General features: G+C 51.0%; 1 protein-coding gene across 1 annotated transcript in view; it reads left to right on the forward strand.

The window, feature by feature from the left end:
• Positions 1-24,100, forward strand: part of elovl6 (ELOVL fatty acid elongase 6) — a 38,699-nt gene extending 14,599 nt beyond the window's left edge. Inside the window, exons 2-4 of the mRNA XM_039759800.1 lie at positions 10,975-11,106; positions 16,306-16,457; positions 19,505-24,100. Of these exons, the coding sequence (XP_039615734.1) occupies positions 10,975-11,106; positions 16,306-16,457; positions 19,505-19,932 (712 nt within the window). The 3' untranslated portion in view covers positions 19,933-24,100. The remainder of the gene's footprint in view (positions 1-10,974; positions 11,107-16,305; positions 16,458-19,504) is intronic.
• Positions 24,101-27,941: the final 3,841 nt, after the last annotated feature.

The following is a 27,941-nucleotide window of genomic DNA, read 5'->3' on the forward strand; positions in this document are numbered from 1 at the left end:
GTGCAGTCACCAGGTGGCACTGTCCTTAAAACAAAAGGAAAAAACTAACAAACAAAGGGACCCTCAGGACAGTCGGCGGTCTTCTAGATGAAAAGAGGGACGTGTGCAGATTTGCTAGACTCCCAACGTATGACATCTGTGTCACATCATGTCACTTTCTAACTTGCTTAACACTCCAGACAAGGGTCTCATCTCAAGGGGATTTGGGGCCTAGCAAAGGGTGTAAGGCAGGGGCAAACCCTGGACAGGGCGCCAGTCCATTACTGGGAAAAACGACACACACACACACTTGGGCCAGTTTACTGTCACCGGGTCACCCAGCCTGCAAGGGGAGGACACAATTCCTGCTCTCCTTACTGCGATGTACCCCACGCCACCGTGCTGCCCCCTAAAAACACACCCACGTATGTATAGACACACACACACACACATTCTCAGCTTTATATAATATAATAATGAATATTTCTTCTCATTTCCAGACTTTGAAAGTTTGTTTGTTCTCAGGAAATTCTTACTTTGGATAAAAACACTGCAGACGTCACCGCGTGAACTTAATTAGTAACAGAATTCTAGAGTGGTGGACGTACACTTTGGGGCCCTGAAACGTGAGCTCTTATGGGGGTCCCATCACTACCAGCACTGAAGTCTAAGAGGCCACTGCTGTCTTCTTCAACGGGGTGTCCTCAACAAATCACCACACACTAAAACGAATCTTCTCATACAGTAGACCCCCATACATTTTAAGCAAAGTCACTTCAGGGGTCCCTCCGGGATGAGGGTCCCTGAAGCTTATGCTTTGTTAGTTTCATAGTAGATTTGCACCTGCAATTACATGTGATGGCTTAGCCGTGTACGTCGTGGACCTCTACAAGCATATTGACATCAAAATACTGCAAAACCAGGTGGGCTCCCTGTATTAGTATTAGTATTAGTAGTATTAGTGGTATTCATTTATCATATAATGATCATTCTTATCATTATTATTCTTATTATTCTTCTTCTTATTATTATTATTATCATTATTCTTATTACTATTCATTTATTATTACTCATTTAGCATTATTATTATTATTATTATTATTAATATTTATTAATTATTATTATTATCATTATTATTATTACTATTCATTTTTATTACTCATTTATCATATAATGATCATTCTTATCATATTATTATTATTATTATTATAAATATGCATTTATTATTACTAATTTAGTATTATTATTAATATTCATTTATTATTATTATCATTAATAATAATAATAATTTAACCTCCTTGCTGTTTACCCCAAGTGTCTCTTGGAATTTGCTGTAAAAATGGTGAATTCCGAAAGTCTCTCGGGATGAGCTGTTAAGATCCAATGAGTGGCAGGACAGTATTCTGCTGCCATCTAGTGGATGAAATAACGTTATTGTGCAAAGACAAGTCAATCGCATTTCTATGTGTTCTGTCACGCTAAAGTAGCTCATCAATATTCATGATTGGGGCGGAGCCTTCAACCAAATCACCCAATGGCGTTTAGACACGAAGCTGTAAAGCCAGTTTTAGAACCCTTAGTTTAATCGAGTGATTGTGACAAGAGTGTGATGTGGTCATCAGGCGTTGACACGGGTAGTGGACCTGCTGCATGTGGCACTGCCATGGTACGTCTGGTGTATTTGGTGATGTAATACTTCAGCATGAAAAACAAAATGAGCAAAATGATCAGACTCAAGCAGAAAGACAAGGAAGACTTTGGCCCCCTCAGCACCGTTCACAGTGCAGCCACTGCCAGCACCCTCTGGGTGGGCAGGTGTACCAGGAGTAGTTCATTACCCCCAACTGAATGGGTGGCACTGTTCCTCAGGGCTACACCCAATTAGCACACCTGCAGGGTGGTATGGGAGTTGAAGTCTGGAAACCCAGCCCTGTCGGGTCTTTGGGTACCACTAGAGGGCGCTGATGGGGGAGGACTGCTCTGGTTTCCACCTGCCCAGGTGGTCCGGAGCACCGCCACGTGAGGGAATGACCTGCTCCCTGTATGCCCGTTCACCCAGTCCACCTTTGATGGCATCCTTTTGTTTGCCCTTCCTCGCTGGCACCCACAGTGCCCGTTATATAGCGCCTTTTACACCTCACTGCCCCCCACTCTTCTTCCTTATCCTGCAGTCATTTTATTTCCTACTGAACGATTCACAGTTTAAATATGAAATCCCTCAGTGAGCACACGGCACACGCGTTTTTCCCTTTTCAACTGATGCTAAAGTCCCTGCCACTTTTCTTCATCTTTAGTGGCATACTGTTTGACCGAAGCCCACCCCTGTGATGGGTGCCCCCCCCCACCTCAGTAGCCCCAGCCCTGGGCAGTGACGATGGCTGTCAGTGTCCATTTATTTGTGTTGTCCACGCCGTCTCGCTGCCTTGTGGATTCTTTCATCTTTGTTCTCGGCAAAGAGAAGTGACAGTGTTGTCTAAAAATAATGTTGGGGGGGACGGACGCTTTGTTCCCGGAGGTCTGCTTTTTAAGGTCACTCTCTTTGCTTTGTTTCTCTTTGAATGTTTTATTTATGAGGGACGCGTGGGAGACGAGGATGTGACACGAGAGAACGGTGACAGAAGGAGAGCCGCGTGTCCTGCCGAGGCCCAGTTGTGTTTCGCTGTTTAACGTCTGACGTCATCGTCACCGGAATGTGACTTGTTGCGGCTCCGACTGATCGCATTGTCTTGTGTGCAGATGCAAGGCGCTATATAGACTGAAATTCACTTGTGCTGCTGGTGCTTGTAGTCTGCAGTGGAGTCACCAAGACTTCAGACCCCCTCACTCTCCACACACTTTAACAGACAAGTGGGCCGTTTCAGTCCACCACACTCCATAACCCATAATGGCAAAGTGAGGACCCGTTTAACGAAAGCTGCGTGAACCTGAAATCTCCATCCCTAGCAGCGCTCAGACCCTTTGCTGTTTGTTTGAAGTCTCCTTGAGACGAGTGCAGAGCTTGACGGGAGTCCACCTGTGGCCCACTGAAGTGACCGGACATCATTTAGGAAGTCACACGTGAGGACCTGTGTGTGAGTGGTCCACAATTCACACGGCACATCAGGGCAAAGAAACAAAGCCGGGAAGCCCAAGGAGCTCTCTGTAGACCTCCACGACCAAACGGTGGAGATGTGCAGGTCAGGGCAAGAAGATCAAACCTTCACTGAAGCTTTGAGTGTTTCCAGGAGAGCAGAGGCCTCAAAGATTGTGAAAAGGAAGACGTTTGGAAGCACCGGCTGACCACCCTGAGAAACCAGTTGGACCAGGTGGTCCCTCTAACACAGTTTTAGAAGTCCTCTGCTAAGACGGCAGGACCCATCAGGAGGATGACCATCTCAGCAGCTCTCCATCTATCAACCGGACAGAAGCTGATCTTCTGTAAAAGGCACAGGACAGCCAGCTAGGAGTCAGAGATGAGGAGGATGAAGAACCCTTTGGCCAAAAACACCAACACTACGTCTTCACCTGCCTGATACCGTCACTAGAGTGACGCTTGGAGGTGACAGCATCACGCTCTGGGGACAACGAGAGGTCCTTGAAGAAAACCTGCTCCACTACAGTGACCTGACGCACAAGACATCGCAGGAGTGGCTTGGGGACAAATCTCTGAATGTCCTCAAGTGGCCCAGCCAAAGAAGATGTGCAGAGAGACCTGAAGAGGGCGCTTTAGAGACGCAGAGCAGGAAGAGCAGAAGAAGCTGCAAAGATCCAGGAGTGCAAAGCTTGTAGAGTATCAGCAAGGGATTCTGCTAAAGGGGCTTCTACAAAGTACTGTACTTTATTTAATGTACTTATTTATTTGATTTGATTATTTCTATTTTATTTTTATTTGATTTATTTAATTTTTTTTATCTTTATAATCCTAAGGGGCAAGCTGTGTACAAAAGTGTGCTACAGCAATAAGTCTTGTTGTAGGCTGTGTGCAGTATGCCACATCTGGGTGTGTGTGGTAGCGTGTCCTTTAATGGACTGGCACTCCATGCTGGGTGGGTTTCCTGCTCTGCCCCCAATGCCAAACAGATGAGAAAATCAATGGATGAGCGGATGGAGGATTAAAGGAGTCCTCTGGCCTAACAGAAAAGCTGAGGCTGTCATGTTACCATGGGGGTCTGCCACTTTGATTGTCCAGTCATATCAGGGAGGGTGGGCACACATTTCAATAGCGCGTAGTTGCTGGAGTTGGACTGTGGTCATCTGCCACTTTGACTTGTCCCGTTACATAACCAGATGGGTCACACATTTTAATAGCTTGTGGTTGGTGACATTTATTTCATGCGACCCTCATGATGGCGGGGTGCCAGGCTGGCAAGCTGACACTTTACATTTATGAAAACAATAAAATGTGCTTGACATTTTAAATTTGTGTTACAGTGAACTAGCAGGACCCCATGACAAGGTGGTCCTTCTGGCTGCCCAATTTAAACCAAGGTGTGGGGGCACAGGATGCCAAAGTCCAGCAAGGCAGGGCACAGCCCTGGATGGCATGCTGTGGTGGCACACACACGTGTACACTGACCAGAGTCCCATTGCATTGACTCTCCAGTGAATGAACTCACACAGTGGTGGGCTATGAGATGGACGATGGCAGCTGTGGATCAAAACCAGCAGAGGCACCAGCAGGGGGACATTAGATTATTTATTTATTTATTTATTTATTTATTTGTTTGTTTGTTTATATCATTTATATAAACATTCCTGCGGTGGGCTTTGTTTCCTGCCTGGCACTCTATGTTGACTGGGATTGGCTCCAGCAGACCCCCGTGACCCTGTAGTTAAGATATAGCGGGTTGGATAATGGATGGAGGGATATAAACATTCCACACTGGCAGTGGCCGCACTAAGCCCTGTGCCACCATGCCACCCCACGCACATCCCGTACATCAGCTCGCCCACCCACTCGTTTCCTGTGTAGTTGGAGGGGTGGGTGACAAAGGAGCGTCGGTGGCGTCTCGCGTCCCTGCGCTGTAATCGGCCCCCTCGATGTATTATTGATTACATTGAAGGTTTGAGTTGCCGCACGCGGGCGCCGCTATGTTGTGTAATCAGCATTTTAACAAAGATCTGAAGTAACGGCCGTCTCCGTTTCACTGATCGTGTGTCAAACCTCCGCTGGATGATCGCGTGTCCTCATTTGGGGGATTGTGACAGTGAGAGGCCACCAATTATGTGCCGCACTTGTCATTTGGGCATAGAAACGGAGGAAGGCCCACTTCAGAGTGCTTCGGGGGGCTCGTCTGCTCACCTGGCTGTTAAAAAATCAAGGAGGGCGGCCATACGGGTGACAGGACTGGGGACTGAGGGTACAGCAGAGAAGAGGGCCGAGAATTACGAGGGGGAGAAATCAGGCAACACGTGCGGCCTCAGGTTCAAGGCTGAGCAGACTCGACCCCGGGGACTGAGGGTCCAGCAAACCCCCCACTCTGTACTCTGATACCCAAATAAAAATAGTAATGAGCCCCCAAACTTTAAAACAGCAAATCGGCGTCATGCAGAGCTCACCTCCTGGTTGGCCCCCCAGGACTTGTATATCAGCACACTGAGAACTCCGAGGGGTCCCCCGGCCCCCCCCCTCTATGTTATAACATGCATAATCTCCACAGCCCACCATAAGTGTATCAGTGCTCTCGAAACACCAGTGGGGTCCAGCCAATGAGACCCCCCACTCTTCATTATAATCTACGCACATCAGTGCATTGAAGTAAGGAGCCTCGGACGGACCCCCGTAGAGCTTCTGGATAGAAGGTGTGGGCGAGTGGAGTGTGGTGGAGCCAGGTGGGCCGTGTGTGTGTGTGTGAAGCGGTTAGGAGCGGGCATTTAATGGGGGTCTCCATCCTCTGATTCGGTGCCCAACACGACCTTGGCTGATTTTTGGGGACTTTACCAGCCCATGTCCGTGCCCTCAGTGTGTGAGATGCCCCTTTACCATTCTGGTCAGGGACGAGGCTGAGAAGCTCTTCTGTCAGTGGGTGCCATCAGTGGAGCTCAGAGGGACAGGCCAGGCTTTTATTCTGGGCTTCGGGGTATCCGTGGGGTCAGCAGGCCCAGATGAGGGGTCTGAACTCGGTGGACACCCAGTGGATGTGTGATGGGAGTTGGCCGCTGTGTGGCAGAAGTCAGGAGGTCACTTGGTCACTTCCCTTTAGCTTAACTGTGACTCAAGGACCACGATGTGAAATGGAGGGCAGGTCCTGGGGACGGTGGGCTTCTGTGTTCTGAAAAGACCCCTGTGTGGTGTTACGGGTCCACAGCTCGCTGAGCAAAGGCCATTTAAATAAGTAATCACCGCGCTCGAGGCGGTTTCGTGACGGGGCGTAGTGGTTGTAGCAAGCCGTGTGGGAGATCTGCCGCGTGGGCATTTCTCACCGAGTGCACGGGTGAGGAAGTGCCCACATCCGTGATTGTTCCCGTGGCTAATGTGCTGCAGCTGCTATGGCCCCTCGCTGTGTAAAAGAAGGGAGGATTTGAAAAGAACGAGAAAAAGAAAAGAGAAGAAGAGAGGACGAAGTCGAGCGAGAGAGTGAACGCCCGCAGGCATGACAAATGGCAGCCTGGGTGTTTGGCCAACACCTGGGAGAAGCTGTGGTTGTGTTCGCTCCCGCAGAGTTTGTTTGGCAGGGCGGGAGTCGGGACTTGGCACTTGGCATGTGGTGTTCCCAGCGTGAGAGCTTTGGTCGCAGAGGAATTCCTGACTCACTGTCCGGGGCAGCCGACCGGAGCCAAGGATCGGTAAGGCGACTGGCAGTAGTAGCAGAAGCGGGTATAAAGGTCAGCTGCAGTGGGCGCGTCCGTCGCACTTGTTGCCAGGCTCAGGTGGGTGAAGCAGGAGAGACGCTGGAGGCTCGTTGTTGATTTGAAAGACTGTTTCCTGTATGAACGTTTTCAGCTCGTTTTAAAGGGTTGGTCTTCTTATTGTTTTAACCTCCACGTTTTTCTTTTATTGGATTTTTTATTGAAGATTCGGAGTCACCGCACTTTATGAACACTTTGTTTCTGTTGACTGATTTGAAATAAAAGCACTAGGCCCCCTTGCTCGAATGTTGTCTCACTGTTTAGCTCACTCGGTAACGTTATCGACGGTGTTGGGTTCAAGGGCTTCCAAATAGCAGATGGGAGCGTGGAGCCGAACCCGCATCGTCACACCCCGTACCCTGCATAGCACTTGAGCTGAGTAGGAGATGGGCACAGTTATGGGGGTCCTGGGTGAAGATGAGCTCAGCCGATTAGATTATCAAGAAGTCACGATGACCAACAGGACAGGCGGCCACAACAGCTTGGGCTTCTCCAAAAGACAGAAAATGGCAGAGAGAACGGAAAGACAAAAATCACAGTCAGGGACAAAGTGAAATGGAAGAAAGCAGCCCACGATGCCAGCTGAAGTCCGAGTCAGAGGGGCACGTCTTTGGGACCCTTCATTCTGATACCGCGAATGTCGTTACTCAGACTCATGGGCACCAGGAGGAGTTTGGTGGTGCTTGCTGCAAAATGTCTGGGTGTCACCTGTCACCTCCTTGTGTCTTTGGGACCCCCAATTTAAAGACACGGCCCCCAAATATTAAATAACAAGAAACCTGCAGTCCTCCCGCCACATGCATTTCTCCGTCTTTGTCGTTCTTGACGCTTAGCAGATGTCGCTCCTCCTGTTTAGGGGTCATCTGCCTCTGCGATTTGCTTAACGTTCAGCTGATGTTGTTGGTTTTCTTTTTCTTTGAATTGCGTCACTTTGTTTGCTCATCACGTTGATATAACAAGCCCCCCAGTACAGGACCGCTTGGCCCACCTCAGCTCTTTTTGAACTAGCAGAGCATATCAGGTGAGGAGCTTTCAATCAAGACCAAGATGGAGGTTCTAGTCCCATTGGTTCACAAGTCATCACGTGACAGATGGACTGACCTTAGCGTTTTATAAAGAAACAAGCATATCCTGGCTAACAAAATACAAAACAACATGAAAAATAACAGAAACGACCCGAGCGGGCAAAGAGCCCAGCAGCCTCTCGGTCCAGTTGGCCCAGTTTGTCTGTCACCTCGCCCCGACATGGAGATCAGGGCTCTGTGGAGGCCACGCTGTCTGCTGCTCCTCTGTCTGTTGGTAACGGTGGCCTCCTCTCTGTGTTTGGGGACAGTGAAGTCGGGGCTGATGACACACCTCCCTGTTAAGTGACAATCTGCCTGGACGGTTCAGCATCAAGGACTCCACTCGTTGTGACCAGGTGACCAACTCTGTACACCCCAAAGCCCCCCCGCGCTTCACCCCTCCATGTCACACTCTTTAGCTCTTCGATGGACAAACTGCCTCCCCAATGCTGGCACCTTCTGCCATCGTCCACCCGTCCTTGTGCGCCTTGAGGTTCGGCGAGAAGAAGACCACTCTGGACTGTCGAGGGGTGGACTTGGCGTCCGGTGGGGTCAGTGAGCTCACAGGTGGACGTTTCCTGATTTTGGAGGGTCTCTCCTCAGTTCACGTGGCCCCTCTGGTGGTCCCTTGTGGATGTCCGGTGGAGCCCCCCGTTCGCCGATGCTGAGTGGCCACCTCTCTGCTCTGCTGTGTCTTGAGCTGATGATGTGAAGATCCGGCTGTCCCACCTCCTCCCCAACACCCCACTTGTCGTTTTCTTGTTCCAGTTCTCCCACTTCCACCAGTATGTTTCTGTTCTTCAGTAACTTCAATCCCCTCACCACGTCGCTGGTCAATGGGGTCTCGTCCTTTTGTCGTCGTGCGATCCCACGATGGCTGCTGTGCGTCTGGACGGTGCTACACTCGTGCTACACCAGCGCCTCCTTCTGAGCTCCAATGAAATTCAAACCTCCTCCATAACTCGACGTTCCTCAGAAGTCCCCGCTTTGCTCTTTTCTAATGACACACAAATGCAAATTAATATCTGAAGACCCTGAGGGTCTCGTCTCCACGGCGCTGCTCACACAAACCTCTGGGGGGCTTCTTCATGCGCATGGACGGTGGGGGACATCACAAAAGTGACGGTGGACTCCTGCCAGAAGGGCCCACCATTGTTTTTCTTTGGTTTGCCAGGACGAATTGTTTGGACTGGGCACCATCGCAGGGCAAACACACACACACGCCAAGACAGACATCATACACAGAAAGACACCCACACATAAATAGACAGACAGGCAGACACACACACACTCCAAACACACACACTCACCCAGCCAAAGTCCCCGTGTGTGCCAACGTGTCGACAAGTGGGTGACCAGGCTGACCCAAGCAGTGCCAGACCAGTAAAGCTGGAAGGACCTGCTAAAGAGGAGATGGAGCCCCCCGTGAGGCCAGCTGAAGTGTTAGTGGACCCTCAGAAAGGCCGCAGATGGGGGGCTGCGCTCGACTAAAATGGTGGCACTCAAGCATAAAGTAATCAAAGCAGTGCACATAAAACGCCCGATCTTGATTTTCAGAAAGAAGTTGGCATTTGGGGGGCACAGGTGCTACACAAGGAGGGGGCCAACGTGGGCTTCCTGTAAGCACCAGGAGCAAAGGCTTATGGGAGAAGAGCTTTATTAGAAGTGGCGTCCAAGCAGGGGCAGTGCTGTTGTTAATTGTCACAGATGAGGTGACTGACACTATGAAGAACACCAGACTCGGTGACATAGAGGACCTGAGAGGGGACAGGCCTGGCCTGCTGACTGCTTTCCATTTTCTTCCATTAACGTTGACGTTAGACTCGAGTAGCGAGGAGGAGGAGCGGCAGGCCGTGGTGGGCCGGTCACTAAGTACCCCCTGACAGTGGCCAGAAGTGACTAAGATAAGCAGCTGGGTGTTTGGTTATATAGCGCCCTGCTGTGTTCAGCACAAGTCGAGGGAGGCCGCACTTGGTCTCCATATTGAAAGACAGAGCAGCACTTGAGGAAGGCCCGAGGAGTTGAGCTGCGCTGACCGAGGAGTGTGAAGGACGAGCGAGTGAGGAGGAGGAGGAAGAGGAGGAATGGAGGGGGAGACCGGAGTGAAGTCTTGAGAACGACGAAGGAAGACACTTAGGACTGAAGGTCCTGGCTGCTGCTTTAAAGGATTTCTTCTTCATCGAGAACACGGAGAGGTGAAATCCCAACTGGGCTGCCTGAGGACCACCAAGAGCGACTTCAGCAAGGACTCCCCCCACGCACCTTCAGAGGTCGAGTTCTGGTGCGGCCGACTGGCCGAAGCGCCTCTTCTAATTCTAACGGTCACTTTTTACACACTCGCTGCATAGCCATCAGTTGTCGGACCACCTGCGGGTCTGAGGGGCTCAACAACATTCGAGTCCAGGGAGCCAAATCTGAAACTTCCTTCGTATTTTCACATCTGTAGAACTGGTGCCCCCTGCTGGCTTACGCTCAGTGGGGTCCGGACAGGCTCAGGCCCCCCAGCACCCATCATTGGATTAAGCAGGTCTGGTAATGAGTTGAGCTGAGACGGGTCATCATGCTGAGGGTCTTCAGTCCAACTGCGGCTGGCCGTGGACCACCATGGAGTCGCCCCCAGGTAGGGTTAGCAGTAGGCGGTACACGTGTATTTCCAAGACCCTCTTGTTAGTTATCGGCCCACCAAACCACAGCCCTGGTGCCACGGACCCCTGTGGCAGCGTTCGGCTCCCGCAGACTCCGCACAAGTTCATTAAATCGGACGTTTCTGTTCAAGTCGGGCTCTTTGAAGTCCAAGGAGGACGGTGGTCAATGTTGTGGTCCTGGGTTCAAATGCCCACCCCTGTCATGGTCTGTGTGGAGTCCTCGTGTTCTCTCAGTGCCGAGTGTCAAAGTGAAGGTGTGTGTAAGAGGTCTCAGTGATGGGTGGGCAGGCCAATATGGCCAGTGAGGGTATCATGGTGTGGTCCTCTGTCACTGTGCTGTGTCCTCCGGGCCGGGCAGTGAGACCCCCAGACAGCCGCGTCTCATTCCTCCCACCTCGTTGAATTTTTATGCTAACTCCTCGCCTCTTTTTCTTTTCCTTTCTCTCTCTTTGTTGCAGGAAGAAATCCTTCTTGTTCTCAGCTTTGTACGCCGCTTTCATATTTGGTGGCCGTCACCTGATGAAGCAGAGGGAAAAATTTGAGCTGCGCAAACCGCTGGTGCTGTGGTCCCTGAGCCTCGCCGTGTTCAGGTAAAGACGCAGGCCGAGTGCTGAGCTTCTGTGCCAGTTGATGGGCTTAGAAACACAAACGCGGGCGGCGGTCAGTATATGCCCAGCTAAGTCCCGGGCGTCATGCTGCCCCCTTCACTGGAGTACCTCTGCCCACTCTGCTGTCTGGCAGCCATTTATATCACCACCCAAAGGTCACCTCCACGCCGATGCCAGAATCCACTAAAAGGACCCCGTGTGGCACCAAGTAGGCTTGCCACCCTCGAGCCCACATAAGGGCAAGCATGGCAAGCCCACCCTATGAGCCAGAACGGGTACGAGTAGCATTAGTCAGACTGTCACCTGAATAGGGCGCAGTGGAAAGGCACTATATAATACGGTAGACACACAGCTCTGAAAGACACTTATATGATAGATATCTGTGCAAGGCCCAATATATTAAAAAGACTGACAGCTGGGAAAGGCGCTATATGATAGCAAGACAGATAGGGGGCGCTATATGCAACAGCTGGCTCTGAAAGGCACTACAGAATAGCAAGACAGATAGCGTTGAAGAACAGACAACAGACAAGGCACTATCGTGGTGTTCTTCAGAGCTGTCTATTATATAGCGCCCTTCCTATCTGTCACAGCTATCTATGTAAGTAAAAGACAGAAAGGCAGGCGCTAAATGAGAGAGAGAGAGAGGCGGGCACCGTGAAACAGCTGACTCTGACGGGCACGACATCACAGACAGATAGTAAGATCACATCATCAGAAACCGGAGGGGCGCTATATACTGGACCTATCGGGCTATTTTATACGTTCGGGTGTAAAGGGCGCCCGCCGTACGATAGAAAGACAGACAAAGAGAAGATCTGCGTAATGCAGAGCCAGAGAGGAGCTGCACATTACTGTTTATAGCGCCTTTCCTATCAGTCTGTAGAGCTGTGCCTTTCACAGCCCGCTGTCTGCCGTCATGCAGCAGATGGCACATCTCTCTTGGTATTTCTCTTGGCTTGTCTATATAGTGCCTTGCGGTGATTTAACCCGTTCAGGGCTGACCTTTGCTGGTCCTCCTGTCTCCTATAAAAGGTGATGACGCCCTGCGGTTGAATTTGACCGAGGCAGTGAGTTTCCGATCTCCGCCTTTCTCCTTCCACTTTAGGGTCCTCGGTTTCTTTGTCCTTCTCTGCCATTCATGGATGTCCATCCCTTTCAGTCTCAGACCAATCTCAGACTGGCCAGTCCGCGGTCAGGCGCCTGTGGTGGCGGAGTTTAAAGCACCAGGCCGTCTCTTGGGTCCTCATCTACAGTAACGGCTGCACCCCCAGATGGCGTCCCTCACTATGAACATGTGACGTTGTCCCACGTGGCTATTTTATGGAGTGAATGAGTGATTTTAGTGGCACAAGTGCTGCCCTCTAGTGGTGAAGGCTTTGGGCCATCTGCCCCGGTCCTGCTGCTGGCTGTCACCCCACGTGACTCTGAATGACAGACGCGTACCTCACATTAGCCGTTATGGGGTCACTTTAGATGAAAATGTCTAAATAAACACAAACCAGCAATATCATCTGAGCCAAAGGCAGATTTAAAATGTGCTAACCTCAACAACAGGGGGCGCTCTCTAGTCACCTTTGATCTGACCATGAACTGCAAACTGGGAGGGACACAAATCCAAATCTGCTGCCCTCCTAAATGACCCAGGTGGGGTGGCTGGTCCCTCGTCCCCCTGAGCTCACCCCCTGTTCCTGTCCCACTTTACACGCCTTGGGGTGCCTTTCAAGTAGCAGGGCTGGGATGCTTGATAGTGACCCACAGCTCCCCCTGGTGGCCCAAGATAGCAGGTGCACCCCATCCCACCAAAAGGCCGGCACTGCCCTTTTGTAAACCCTCAGCCGTGTGCCCCCCAAAGCAGTCAGGGGCTGCTGTGACTTGCTGTTTTCTGCTCCTACACACGCGTCCAGTAGACCCACAGACGTCTTTCTTAATGAGCGCCAGCGGACGGAGGGGCTCAGATCGCAGCCTTGTGGAGGTCCCGCCAAGAGCAGGCCGCGTTATGAAAAGCAGGCAGTCGTGAAGCCGGCAAACTCTGAAGCGCCACGTTCTTCACATGTGATGAATCACCGAGAATCGCCCTGAGACGTCATTACGTGCAGGCCAGCGAGCTCTGGGACGCCACACTGGGGGGCATCGTGGCGAGGGGCCGCAATCAGCACACGCTCAGATGTATCCTGCCATTGCCTGCTTGGAAAGAGTTATTCAGAGCATAGGTAGGCATGAGAAAGGCGCTATATAACCAAGAGCAGAGGCTCTACACAGACAAATATGAAGTGCCCACCACATCTGTGGGCGTGAAGTAATCACGTGTCTCTTTTTAAATATTATAAAGTGCCTTCCACATATCTAATACACGGATAAAAAGGCGCTATATAGAAGGGCATACCAGTATTGGAAAAGTTCTGAAAAAATCCACATGTGGGACTTTCTTACCAGGAAGTAAATGTCAGCATCCCACTCAACTCCCCCAGTGCCCCCTCAACACTCCGTAAACCACAGGCTAATGGCAATCGAGACCCCCCCCCCATTGCTTAACCCACCGAATGCTACCAAGAGTGCAGCGGTGCAGAGTGCAGTGAGATGGCACAGTGTGCCAAGCAGGCAGGCGTAAGAGTTGCTTTGAACTGCCCTGTACAGGGGTCCGGGTGCTGGTATCGATACCAAAGGTACACTACTGACAGACCACCAGATCATATTGCCGAGCCACAGCAGTCCAATTGTGAGAATCTGTCTGACCAACGTGGAGCTCTCTGGTGCCACAAAGACAAGAATTTAGGGCAGAGGAGAGAAGTGAAAGGCACTATATAATAGACGGACAGACAGACAGACAGACAGACGTGGCACTTCATAAGTTAGGTAGATCGATAGACACACCGCAGAGTCACTAAACAGAGACAAGCACAGCAACTCATACACAGCTGGATGTGAAAGGCGCTATAATAGACTACAAGAGTCCAGGGTTGAAGGGCATGCCAGTTACTGCACAGACTTGAACTCGGGCGACAGCAGTGGGTGGTCACGCCATCACAGCTCCTTCTCTTTTGCGTTTGCCTTTGAGGTGCCCCCTGTGATCATCCCTCCCATGTCAGACCTTACATGAATGGCTCTGAAGTGTAGGAGCTGCTAGCTGGAATGCCTCAAGACATGCCGCCCACCCGCTGACCTCGACCCGGGGTCCCTGAGCCCGAGCTGCCATTCCATGTCTTTTCTGTTGATGTTGACCAACACAGGCTGATGGTTTCCCCTCAGGGATGTAAAGTGGTCCCCTCAAAGTCACTCTGCCCCCCGCGGGTGACCTGCTGTAATGCCCCGCCCATCTGAACACGCGCTAAGCGGTTTTGTCGCCACACATGTCCCTTCATTGTGAACACAGAACGACTCCGAATGAGGCCCTCGGGTACAACGTGCCCTTTGTGTCCCCGGCTGCGCTCCTGCCGTTTATTTCGTGTCCTTGAAGTTGAAGTCGCTCGATGTGGAGGCGCCCGTTTTCTCGCCTTTCCTTAACACTCCGTCTATTTTTAAGCGAGTCACGCTGGCGCCCTCCGCAGTCGACATTTTCGAATTTCTCGTTGACGTTAACATTCAGATCGACGCCACGTGCCACCGTCGACGGAATCAGCTCGGCACGTTTGGCTGCAACGCCAGGTCACCAGATGGTGGCACATTAGACCCTGAGTGAGGCGGCCGAGCGGACGACGCGTTCTGTGCCCAGGCAGTCTGCCAGGCTCGTGCCCCGGGGATGGACTGGCGCCACCTTCAGGGCGGGCTCTGTGGAGCCTTCACGTCGAAGTCAGTCAGCCCTTCATAGGCGCCTGCTACTGCAATGGGGGGCTTCTTCTGTGAGCGGGGGTCTATTTTTACACAAGTCACACTCTCGCTTTTTAAAATGAACGATCAGATCCACCGCCGCTCGTCAGGTGTTAACACGGAGGAACGACGGGGGCTTCGGGACGTTATTGTATATAGCGCCGTTCACAAAGCACGTCAGCAGGAGGCACCGAAATAATGTCATTAGATTTCGCTCATTCACTTCATTTCGCTCTCCTCGTTTATAGCGCCTTTCACACCGCACATCAGTGGGAGGTAACTTCACTCCTCCCGTTATAAATCAGTCCCTAATTGTATAGCGCCTTTCACAAAGTATACTGGCAGTAGACACTCAGTGACTCCTTATAGCGTGCAGTATTTCAGCAGACGGCATTTCACGTGATGACAATCAGTCAGCCTCCATTGTATATAGCGCCTTTCACAGAGCGCATCGCCAGAAGCCTCTTATCTCGTTTTACTAGACAGCAATCAACCCTCATTGCGTTCAGAGCCCTTAACGGCAGCAGACGCCATTTCACTTCTCTGGTGATTACAATGAATCCTTATGGTGGACAGCGCCTTTAACAAAGTGCGCCAGCAGGGGGCGCCTTACTAATTTCACCAGATTACAATCAGTCAGCCGACTCTCACCGTTTATAGCGTCTTTCACATTAGCAGACATCATTTCACTTAATATTAATGGTAATAATAATTCTTTATATTTCTCACTACTCAAAGTGCTCATCACACAGGGAGGACCCGGGAAACAAATCCTCAGCCCCCTTACTGCAAAGCAGCAGCGCCACGACTGCACTAATCCCACGTGATTTCAGTCGTGTTATTGACAAATGTATATAGCGCCTTTCACAAAGCACGTCGGCAGGAGGCTCTTTACTACTCTCAGTATAATTCAAAGCGACAGCACTGGAGGATGAAGGAGAATTCCAACAGTGGATGATTAAAAAGTAAAAATGCAGTGAGAGTGCCAAAAGCCGCGTGGCGGGGGGCACAGAGGAGGCTGGCATCAGTGCCATTGAGTGACAGACTGAGGGAGCCACACAGTGAAGCCTGAAGATCCCAGGCTGATGCCAGGTAAGCGGCTGTGACCGGTGGGCCGGTGGTCTGCACTTTACGATGTGTGAGTCGTTTGGATGGCACAATGAGAAGATGCCCTCGAGCCGGGGCTGGTTTTTTTTTTTTGATTGATGTTTCTGTTCTCAACGACAGTCGTCTCCCACTAAGGCTTCCTGCAAAGCCAAAGCTGGTCCTGCAAGTGTGAAGAGGGCGCCCCTCATCATCCTCACTGCTGGTCTTCATCCAGGGTGCCATCACCTCATCAGTAATGAAATGCTTCTTCTTGTCTCTCTTTTCAAGTATTTTTGGTGCCGTCCGGACCGGAGGGTACATGGTGTACATCCTGATGACCAAAGGGCTGAAGCAATCGGTCTGCGACCAGAGCTTCTACAACGGACCAGTCAGTAAATTCTGGGCGTACGCATTCGTGCTCAGTAAGGCCCCGGAGCTCGGTAAGTCATGTGACTGTCACGGCAGACGTGGTCGAGGCTCGGGGTCTAAGTGGCGCCTCATCTGGTGGGCTCGCTCTTTCTTATTTAGTGTGGCAGAAGATGGCATTCTGTACAGTAAGGGGGGCTGGGCAGGACCTAAATAGCTTTCATCATTTCACCCCCCCAACATCAATTAGAATGTAACCCCTTTAGGAGGTCCGCACTGTCACCCTCAGCCTCAGCGGTCTTCGTTTTTGTACGCCTTTTACTCTTTAATGGTTTACTTCTGTCACCCGTGGCTTTGATCGTTTCAGGCAAAGGCTAACACTTACCATGTCCAAGGCCTCCACAAGGGGGCACTCTGCAGAATCGCACAGTGAAACACAACATGAGAGCCTCATCTGCATGAGTGGCAGCCCTGGGGGTCACGTAGAGTCTGGTGGGAGTCACCCTGGAAAACAACAGTGGAGCACAGGTAGATAGATGTGAGAGGCGCTATAAATACACGGAAAAGGAAAGAAATTACAAAGCATCTTGAAATAAACGTGAAATATTACAGGCAGTAAATAAAAGATGGGAAATGCCCAATATAATACACAGTAAAGGATAGGTGCTATATAATACAAAGGAAATGAATTACTGTACATATTAGATAGATAGATAGATAGATAGATAGATAGATAGATAGATAGATAGATAGATAGATAGATAGATAGATAGATAGGTGAAAGGCACTATATAATATAGATAGATAGATAGATAGATAGATAGATAGATAGATAGATAGATAGATAGATAGATAGATAGGTGAAAGGCACTATATAATAGATAGATAGATAGATAGATAGATAGATAGATAGATAGATAGATAGATAGATTGTATTCTCTGTGTAAATCAGTGTCATTATTGTCACACGTATGAAGCTCCTACTTGCACATGTGAGTCACTTCTCCCCAGTGCCGTGACTGGCATGTTAACCTCCTTTGCCATTTAGTCATCGTCACCTGAGAAGTCTGAACATTTCTGCCCTAAGCCCGCGTGTGTACCTGAGTGTGCCCAGTATGGACATTAAGAATTTGAAGCTCAGTGACTTGAAGGGTTCTACGTGACAATAAATCAAAGAGGTCTTTCCGGCCTTGGGGGTCTGCAGGAGATCACGTCGTGCCCCTCCTCTCGTTGTCCTTCCTTGAATTTTCTCTTTTTGATTTTTTTGGCCCGCTGCTCCTCTGCTGTGGTGTCCCCACCTGGAGGTTTCTGTCCCCAAGATGAGTGGCCTGGCTGCTCAGAGTGGCTCCTTGGTCTCCTTCTCCACAATATGGATGTTCCTCCAAGCCATGTGAGTTCACTCCTAATGACTCAGGGGCATCAGGCCCGACTGTCACATTTCATTATCTTAACAAGTGTCTCGCATGCCAGAGGTTCTTCTCCGTGACGTTAATCGTTGCCCGTTGCTGCCGGGATTGGCTCTGACGCTGCAGCCCTGAACTGGATTAAACTGGTTAGACAATGGATGGCCGGATCTGCTCCTCGTGTCTTATTCAGATGTTCATTTCTCTCGTAGATTTCATTGCATTTTCAGCTTTGATCACAAAGCCCGCTGCCCGTCATCGCTGTAGTCCTTGCCAGCTGGAGGTCTTCACTGCAGCGTTGTTTCAGTTTAGTGACCACTTGCTCCTAACGTCTGTGAATTTCAGCATTGGGGTGCCACAGTGGTTGGCACTGCTGCCTGTCAGAGCTGCCAGCTTGCCTTCAGAGGTTGTGCCTGCTCAGTTTGCATGTTCTCCAGGGGTCTGCCTGTCCCCCCATTCCTCTGGGTACTCCGGTGTTTCTTTCACATTCCCAGATGTGCATGCAAGATAACTGGGCATCTCCAACCTGGCACCTGGAAGTGGGGTGTGTGTAAATGTGCAAGTGCCCCAATAAGAGGTCAGTGGTCTCCTCCTTAGTGCTGCCAGGGTGATCCTTTATTCTGTGGACCCACTCATTTATGCCCACAGCTCATGGTGGTGCAGTGGCAGCGCTGCGGCCTCTCATTGCGGGCATTGGGCTTCTGGGTGTTCCCTGTGTGGAGTTTGCATGTTCTCCTTGTGTGTGTATTTCCCGTCACAGTCCAGAGACTTGCCAGTTAGGTGGACTGGCCCACCCAGTGATGGACTGGCACCCCAACCAGGTGTTGCTACTGCTGTGATCGGTACATTCAACAATCCCAGATTTAAATAAATATTTTTATTGTACAGATTGCCTCTTCTTCCACAATGTAAATACGGTCCCTGTTATCCTCCTCCTCCTCAGCGAGTGTCGCCCACCTCTGACTCCCCAAACCCAGGAGTACTTCTGGTTACCATCTGGAGGCACTGCCAGGTCAGGCAGACGTTCTCTGAGGCAGTGGAGCCTGCACTCCCCCCACAGCTCCCCCTAGTGGCACCCAGCCAAACTACAACTCCCATAGAGCCTTGCAGGTATCAGAACAGGAGCTGTGCCAGTGGGGTGCGCCCGTCGCACTCAGAGAACATAAGGCCACCTGGTGGTCGTCTTCCTCTGTCCTTCCATTATAAAGACCCCCCACCAGGAAAGGTACAACAAGCAAAACCGGTCGGGATGCCCGCCCCTCCACCCTGGCCCTGATGCCAGCCAATGTGTGTCGTCTATGACAGTACGTTCATATTCGGTGGTCCACGTGTTTCATAAACAGATGTATTTCTATATACTGATATTGTCACCATACATTTACATATGTGCCCTCGCCAACTGTCCCCCTAGAGGTCCATCCATCCATCCCCTGTGTGACCCACCACATGCCCATGGTAACTGCCAGCCCCAGATGGCATGATGAGAGAGAGCAGTGGTCCCCGAGTGCCCAGTGGTCTGCTGTCTGGTCCCCAGCCCAGTTACGGGGTCCTCGTTTTCTGGGCACCCGACATCCTGGCGAGTGTCATGAGTATGCCTAGATTGACATTTCCTGGGCCTTGCCAGCTGGTGCCTACTGGGTGTGTGCCCCTCTCTGTCTCGGTGGCCCTCTGCCTAACACTAATGCCTTTGTCCTCCCTGTTTCTTTGTCTCGACACAGGAGACACCATCTTCATTATTCTTCGGAAACAGAAGCTCATCTTTCTGCACTGGTACCACCACATCACGGTGCTGCTCTACTCCTGGTACTCCTACAAGGACATGGTGGCGGGCGGCGGCTGGTTCATGACCATGAACTACTTGGTGCACGCCGTCATGTACTCTTACTACGCCTTGCGGGCTGCTGGCTTCCGCGTCTCCCGCAAGTTCGCCATGTTCATCACTCTGACTCAGATCACCCAGATGCTGGTGGGCTGTGTGGTCAACTACCTGGTCTTTTCCTGGATGCAGCAAGGGCAGTGCCCGTCCCATGTCCAGAACATCATCTGGTCCTCACTCATGTATCTCAGCTACTTTGTGCTCTTCTGTCAGTTCTTCTTCGAGGCCTACGTGCACAAGAGCCGAAAAGCCGCTGGCAAGGCCGAGTAGAGCCGGGACGGGAGCCGTGCCATCACCGCGGAGGGGGACAGGGAGGGGTGGGCAGGGGTTGGGTAATCGAACTCCATTGTGGGAGTCCAAAGTGGCTCTGCCTGTACAGGGGAGCCGGCGATAGACAAACACACTGAGTGAACGACGGTTCCTTCTGGACCTGATTTATGGTGACAATGACATAAAAGAGCCACACGTGGCCGAGTGGAGAGGCCAGTTTACCACTTGAGGGGATGCAGAACTGGGACATTTGGGGGGACGGGGGGGTGTTGGGTAGTTTAGCGTCATTCGTCACCAGTGAACAGCTGACTCTTTGGTGGTCTGAGCAGATGGGCGCTAAGGGGTGGCACCGCTGAACAAGTGGAATGCCAAGCGGGCACCGGAAAGGCTAAGGAAAGACCTAAAATCCTCATCGTGGCCCGAGGTCTACGACAGCGTTTATCGACGGAGACTCCACTGGTCATCGGCCCCCTTTAAAGCTGATGATTACCACACTGAGGGATGCAGCAAGTTAAGTTGAGGTTTGTACCCCGCCAGGTCAGACCACTTTGTCCAAAATCATGGGCCCCCCTGCAGTCAGTGGTCCAGTCGACTTGGAACTCGCGGCGTGTGGAACGACTCGTTACGGTGAAGAGCGCCCCCTGCTGGTAATGCCCAAGGCCTACAGCCAATGTGAAGAGCTGGCCCAGGCGTTCCTATTTTTTGGGGACATTCTTAACGAGATGGTCTCTGAACTTTCCTGCCACGTTGTCATTTTTCACACAATCCTCGAGGGACTCCGGCGAGATGAGTTTATGACAGGAAGTCAATGGCAGTTTGAACCTCCGGCTCCACCACACCTCAGCTCTTAAGGACACTGGAGTTCAGTTCGGCTGTCACCTTCCAAGCACAAAAGAATCAAACTACTTAAACGGTGGTCCTCAATCCCCCCCCCCACCACCAGTAGTGACCAATGACTCCCAGCCTGGTAAGATCTGGTAAACTGGAAACGAGTGAAGGAATGAAAGCCCAGGAATGGCGCCCCCTCCTGAACAGCTTATGAAGGACCAGCGGAGCCACCGTAGAGTTTGAAGAGGCTCCTTGGTCACCTGCAGGTCACTTGGGGGACGCCGTGATCTTCACATTACGTAATTCTTCAGTATCTTCAGCTCAAAGGGTCTGATGAGGTGGTCTTAAGCTTTAAACGTGCCGGCGGGCAGCGGCCTCCCCCTAACCATGCACTCCTACTGCGCTTTGTGGCTTCCTGCCACTCCAGTTTTGGGAGGTGGGACGTTTATCACATATCACCTATTGTTTACATCAAGGGTGGGCAGCCCGAGGCGGAGGGGACTTGGATGTCATTCCAGCAGTGCAGGGTAATGTCACCGAATAGACAAGAGCGCCGACTCCAGGGACCGTGTGGCAATGTTGTGCCAATGGCAGCCATTTGATGGATGACCAGTGGATGACTTCTTTGTGGTCTTTGTCTTTATTCGGACGGCCCACCTCCAAGAGGATCTAAAAGCCCCCAAGCTCACATTGTGAAGATGAGGAGGCTCTAGGGACACGGAGTATGGTGTCCAGTCGGCTCCCAGCAGTGTCCCACTCCTTGAAACCCCCCATAGGATAGAGACAAAGCGGACCACTAAATGGGACCCCCTTCGGTGTCCTCAGGAGACAGACTGTGACCCAGCGTGGAGGCCACCATGGACACAGGTCACAGGTCACATCCGGGGGCTTTGAGCGCCATGACTGGTGAATGGACACTTTGAGGGGCTCCTCAAGACGGCTGCCAAATTAGACGGCTGTGAGGTGTGGCTGGAGGGACCGAGACTGGCCCGGGGTCTGGCGGTCACATTGTTACGGACGTTCTCTTATTCTGCACAATTTGCCATTTTTAAAGGTCACACTTGGCTATTTAACGCTTTGGCCCCCAGTTTAGATACGAATGGGAGCCGCCATTCGGCACAAAGAAACCTCCACGCTAACACGGAAAACTGATCTCATAGCGTTTAGCAGGTTTAGAAGCCCCTTACTGGCCCGAGTGTAGAGGGGCTGCACTAATCAACATGCAGCACGTCACCACTCACCTGCTGCCACCGTCCTTAGGTCACGTCTGGAAAATCTCAGAGCATAAAGTGCAGGGAAATAATGAGGGCAGGGTGGGGTTTAAATGACTGAGTGGCGCTCTGGTGGGTGGGGCTAAAAGACAGAGTGGTGGTCTGGTGGGTGGGGCTGAATGACAGAGTGGCGGTCTGGTGGGTGGGGCTGAATGACAGAGTGGCAGCCTGGTGGGTGGGGCTGAATGACAGAGTGGCGGTCTGGTGGGTGAGGCTAGATGACTGAGTGGCAGCTGGGTAGGCAGGACTGTGTCTTTAAATACCAGTTCTGTGGGCGTGGCAAGTGCTTGAGTGGCAGCCAGTTAGGTGTGGGTAGATGGGGTATGTGGGGTCCTAATCGTCATGTGTGGAGATGCCAGTGATAGAGAAGTAAGGTGCTCTGTTATACATTTATGGGGCTCTCGCTGTTCCACACACAAAGACGGTGCACAAGCTGATGGTCATGTAGCACATTGCAACTCGGCGGTGTTATGATTAGTAATAAAACGATATGAAAGGCACTATATAACAGATAGACAGATGTGAAAGGTGCAGTGGAAAAACTTCATAGGGTCCTTATTGCATCTGCAGACTGTGAGGAAATTCTTACTTGCATTTGCCATTCGCTGTGCCACCCCTTGCCACTCTTCATCCCTATGATAAGTGACAGATGCTGCAAAAGGCGCTATATAATAAGTTTATAGAGTGTGTGAAAACACTGGAGTGTCCAGAGAAATTCTTAGTTGCATATCAAAGTCCATTGGGAGTCCCTTAGACGGAGCCCCTCGGTGTTCATAGTGGGCAGTTTGTACTACTGGGGTCCCCCCTCTGTGTTAAGTAACGTAAAAGGCACCCTTCTGAGTAAATTGCGCCCCTCAAGTGACAATGTGCAGACAGTATTATCAGACTTCGATAACCAAGGGGATTGGTACCCCCTCGGTGTTTGTATAGTGTACCCTTGAGTTACCTAAACGGTGCCCCTCTGTGTACAAACCTTAAGAAGGGCGTCACTTTAACTTCGCGAATGACTGCATATGTCACCAATGTCACTGCATGTGCTAATCAACACGGAAGATGTAGTGCGGTGTAGGGGTTATGGCTTGGACTTGAGATTGAAGATTCAAATCCCACTGCTGACACCAATGTGTGCCCTGAGCAGGTCACTTCACCTGCCTGAGCTCCACTTGGAAAACAAAAGAAATGCAAGCAAGTGCATCTGAATACAAGCACAGTACGAGCAAAACGACACGTCACACGCACAGAGCAGAGTGGAGCGAATCGGCACGTTACACAGCGCACGCAGCTCTGGGTGCTCCGATTAGTAATGGAGAGAGATGAAAGGCACTATAAAATTAGGAGATGGATGGATGGGTGTGAAAGTTACTCTTTAATAGATAGATAGATAGATAGAATTGGTATTATTGGCTGGATTAGACAGATGGATAGATAGATGTGAAAGGCACTATATGAAAGCTTTGTAGGGTCCTTATTGTCCCAAGCACAGAATCCAAATATTTTTACTTACATGTGCCAATCACTATGTAACACTTTGCCACTCTTTAACACCAGGATTAGTGAGAGAGATAAAAGGCACTATATAATAAATAGATGTGGGAGGTCATTATTGTCCCATCCACAGAGTCCTCTGAAATTGTCACTTGCACATTCTAATCAACAGGTAAACTGTCAGCACTCTGCAGCATCGTGATTACTGAGTAGAACAAACCTGCCTGGAAACCTCAGGACACGCCTGACAGGTAAAATACTAAGGAGGAAGAGGAGGAGGAATAGGAAGAGCAGAACGAGGAGTTAACAGTACAGTAGGATGGGCGGGGCTAGACGTTTGAGTGGTAGCTGGTGGGGCGGGACTAGCTGATTGAGTGGATGGGTGGAGTTAGAACCTTGAGTGGCATGAGACTGGGTGGGGCTACATTAGATTATGGGCTACTTATTATTCTACCCTGTATGGACTAATCAACAAGCAACACATCACAACTGTCTGGCACTATGATTAGTGATAGATGTGAAAGGCGCTATATGATAGATAGATAGATAGATAGATAGATAGATAGATAGATAGATAGATAGATGATGAAAGGTGATATGATAGATAGATAGATGATAGATAGATAGATAGACAGATAGATAGATAGATAGATGAAAGATAGATAGATAGATAGATGTGAAAGGCTATATATAGATAGATAGATAGATAGATAGATAGATGAAAGATAGATAGATAGATAGATAGATAGATGTGAAAAGATAGATAGATAGATATGATAGATAGATAGATAGATAGATAGATAGATAGATAGATAGATAGATAGATAGATGTGAAAGGCGCTATATAAAATAGAATGAAAGGCTTCAGTTTTGGAGTCCAAGCTCTTAAGGAAACACAAGTCGAGCTGCCAAATTTTCCCTAACAGAAATTCTGGGAATCCGCTTGAAATTGACTTTGAGTCACCATCCAAACTGGCCAGCGCTTTCACTTCCACTGCCAAAAATCATTTGGGGAAATGTGGGACCCCCCGTTTACAGCCTAGGAGCGCACAGAAAAGGCAGGCCAGTGGTGCTCAGAGCTGCCAGGCTCAAATGCCAGGCCAGTCCATCCCTGACTTTGCCCACCAGCCACATCCCCCAGCCGTCCATCTTGAGGCGCACTGGTCACTCCGCTGGCTCCCAGGTGGGCTCAGGAAACAGAAGGACGGAATTCCGGATTGTGAAAGCTCAGCTGGAGTGAAACCCAACAGCCTCCCGGGTGGCGCCTGCCCGCATTCCTGGCGTCATTTTAAGGACTTTAGTGTCGTGTCGTGTGTACCGTGACGAGCCCCGTGTGAATGGGCGGGCGGGTGGTCTGCCTCCGCCTTCTCCGTGTGCGTGTCGTGTAAGGACACCTCCAAAGCCATAGCACTTGTGTCTGTTTCAGTTTGTCGTCTTCACTCCTGTTTTACGTCTTTCTTCATTTCGGGGGGCTCTCTTTGTTTGTTCTCCCCGTGCGCTCGTCGCCGTCTTGAGGCTCTCGATGTCACCGTGGCCACCTGCCGATGAAGAAGCCGCGTCGCCTCTTTGTGTTTGGACCGTTTCTTACGTTTGGGGACGAATCCCAGTGAATGTGCTGTCGTCCTGTTCGGTGTCTCGTCTTAATGATGTGATGGCGAAGGAACTCAACGCCAATTCGCTGATCGACCTTCATGTTCTGCTCACTTTAGAGAAGCACACTCTTAGACATTTTTTTTTAATAAAATAAAGATATTGTATCAAGTGAATCCGCGCCTCGTCATTGTGTGTGAAATCCAAAGGTCCTTGGGGGTCCTTATTGTCACGTGAGCCGACTGCAGTGACATTGTCACTTGTGTGTCCTGATCGACACCCACCGGTGCCATCCTTACGTCACCCAGCAGATGCTTTAAAGCAAAAGAGGTCAGTGGAGTGGCCATCAGTCTGAGGGTCTGTTGGGGGACAAGTGTGACAAAAGTGACCATCACAAGCGAGTTACACTTCCACACACGACTTATGAGATCTTTAGAAATCCATCGCCAGTTAGGCAGATACTCGCCGAACAAGGGGGTCTCCAAACACTCCTTAAGCACACTGAGGGAGATGAAGGTGGGCAGCTCATCCCACCAGCCAGGAGCTGCACTGAGATCGATGGCACACAGAGGTGACACCACCGGTGGCCGAGAAGGAGCAGAGGACCTCCCAAGTGTCCCCACATGCATAGGTGCTGAGCCTCCGAGTACCCAGTAGGATCAGAACTTAACACATGATGCCATCTGAAGAGAGGAGTGACGTGTGCCCGCCTCATCCGCAATGTCTGGGTGACACATGCGGAGAACTGCAGCAGCCCAGATGTGACACCACCAACGTCTGCACCTTGAGGGGGTCTGCAAGGCCGAGAGACCATAGCCATGTGGTCCGTGAAGGACAGCTGCTCATTAATCACCACCACAAGGTGGGCTGTAGGTGACAGTGAGCCAGGCTGAGCAGAGATGGGCTGAGGAATAGGCGGGCAGATTTCCAGGTTGAGCTGCCATTGCTGTTCCTTCATCAGAGAGACGTGAGCTGGAAGTGTGGGCTCCTCTGGGGGGAATGGCAGCTACAGCTGAGCATCATCAGCAGAGCAACCAGAGGACAGGGTGAGGAGGAGGAGGAGTACAGGGAGCGCTAATCCAAGGGGGTCCTCCGCCCTTGCCCAAGAGGTACAACTCAGACCCCCCAGAGGGCATTCCTAGTCCTGCTGATGTCAGAGGGGGTGATAAGGGGGATCTGCTGGTTTGCCATGTCAGGAAGGACGAGGACAGGTGACATCTAGGCAACCCATAGCCAGTTGGCACCACAGTGAGAAGAGTGGTCCCGGTATGGTGGTTCTTCCTGAAGCCCACCAGATTTCAATTGAGCAGTCAGCTCTGCAAAAGAAAGGGAGTCACCTGGTTAGAGACAGGGTGGTCAGAAAGGAGAGGACAAGCTGACCTGAAGACCACTGCCGTGCAGCGGCCACAAAGCAGCGCAAACCCCCTGGACCGCTCAGGTGGGACGTCACCAGTTTGTCCAGCTCAGCTCAGCTCTATACTGGGTGTCCTCAGGTGACGGCCTCGTCACTCGGAGTTGGCTTCAGTTGCTCAGATCTCGAATGACAGTTGACAACGCATGTCACCTCCACACCATTAGGTCACCGTCCCTCGTTGTCCCTCATTGTCCCTCAAGTGCGCAGAGAAACTATGACCAAAGCCATCAGACCAGCTGTACAGGTGACCCTGGGCCGTCAAGCACAGCAGAACTGACACCACAGCTGAACCTGTGCAGGTCAACGTCACACGGGGGCAACAGCCTGCTGTAAAATCAGGATGGCAGGGCGAAGGCAAAAGGCAGAAGAGGGGCAAATACATCAAGATGGCCGTCACAAAATAATAAAATGGTCAGAGCTGTGGGTCTTACGATGGCAGAGGCTGCCTGGTGTCACCTAGAAGGTCCACGAAGAGCTGTATGGTCAGTCGCTCCGTAGTTGTTCATGTCGGGCGGCGCGATGTGGAACTGAGTGACAGAACAGCAACATGGACACCTCGACAGGAGGACGGGGAGTGCAAAGCATCAGCGGTGTCAGCGAAAGCGGGGACCGGTGACACAGTGAAGGGGACAAAGCCAGAGAAAGGCAGGGCTGGGGAGGAGCAAGGCGGAATAGACACCTAGACTGGGCGGAGTCACAGGCAGGGGTGGGGCGAGATAACTGCTTATCAACAAGTAAGAGGCGGGGTGGGAGAAGCAAATGAGAATAGATAATCAGGCTGGGCGGAGTCAGGTCCATGGGCGGTGTGTGAAAACTGTCTGTCATTGAGGAGGAGGTGGGGCTAGGGTGGAGCATGTCACAAACAGGCAGTTAGGCTGAGCGGAGTCAGGTCCATGGGCGGGGTGTAATAACTGGCTTTCAACCAGTAAGAGGCGGGCGTGGGTAGGAGCCAACATGAAAATACAATTCTGCCACATTTTAGATTTGTGTCTGGCGGACTGCATACGTTTAACTTCACCAGGACCCTTGAGACCCCTGCTAGTCCACAGGTCACCCCAGCCCTCTCTGCTCTTCGTCTTTCTTTGTCCCATTAAGCTGTGATTTGATTCCTTTGGCTCATCGTTTTGATTCAAGGACATGGTGGTCTGACAAGCTGAGCCCCCTGCTTTTGAATCCTGTACCTGGTTGTTGGTTGTGTGAAGTTTGCGTGTTCTCCTTGTGTCTCCTCTAGTCGTTCCTACCACACTCCCCAAAGACAGACTGGTTAGGCTGACGTTTCTAAGTGGGCATTGCAAATGGTGCCCCTCCAAGGCTGTAGTGTGCCACGCACCCGGATCTTGGGCCCTCAGACTGCATTAATGTTTAGTTCTGTTAGCCGTGAGCAGAGATGGCAGCGTGTCGACCTAATTGGCATCTGCAGA

This window comes from Polypterus senegalus, chromosome 7 (assembly GCF_016835505.1).
Source record: "Polypterus senegalus isolate Bchr_013 chromosome 7, ASM1683550v1, whole genome shotgun sequence".
Classification (NCBI taxonomy): domain Eukaryota; kingdom Metazoa; phylum Chordata; class Cladistia; order Polypteriformes; family Polypteridae; genus Polypterus; species Polypterus senegalus.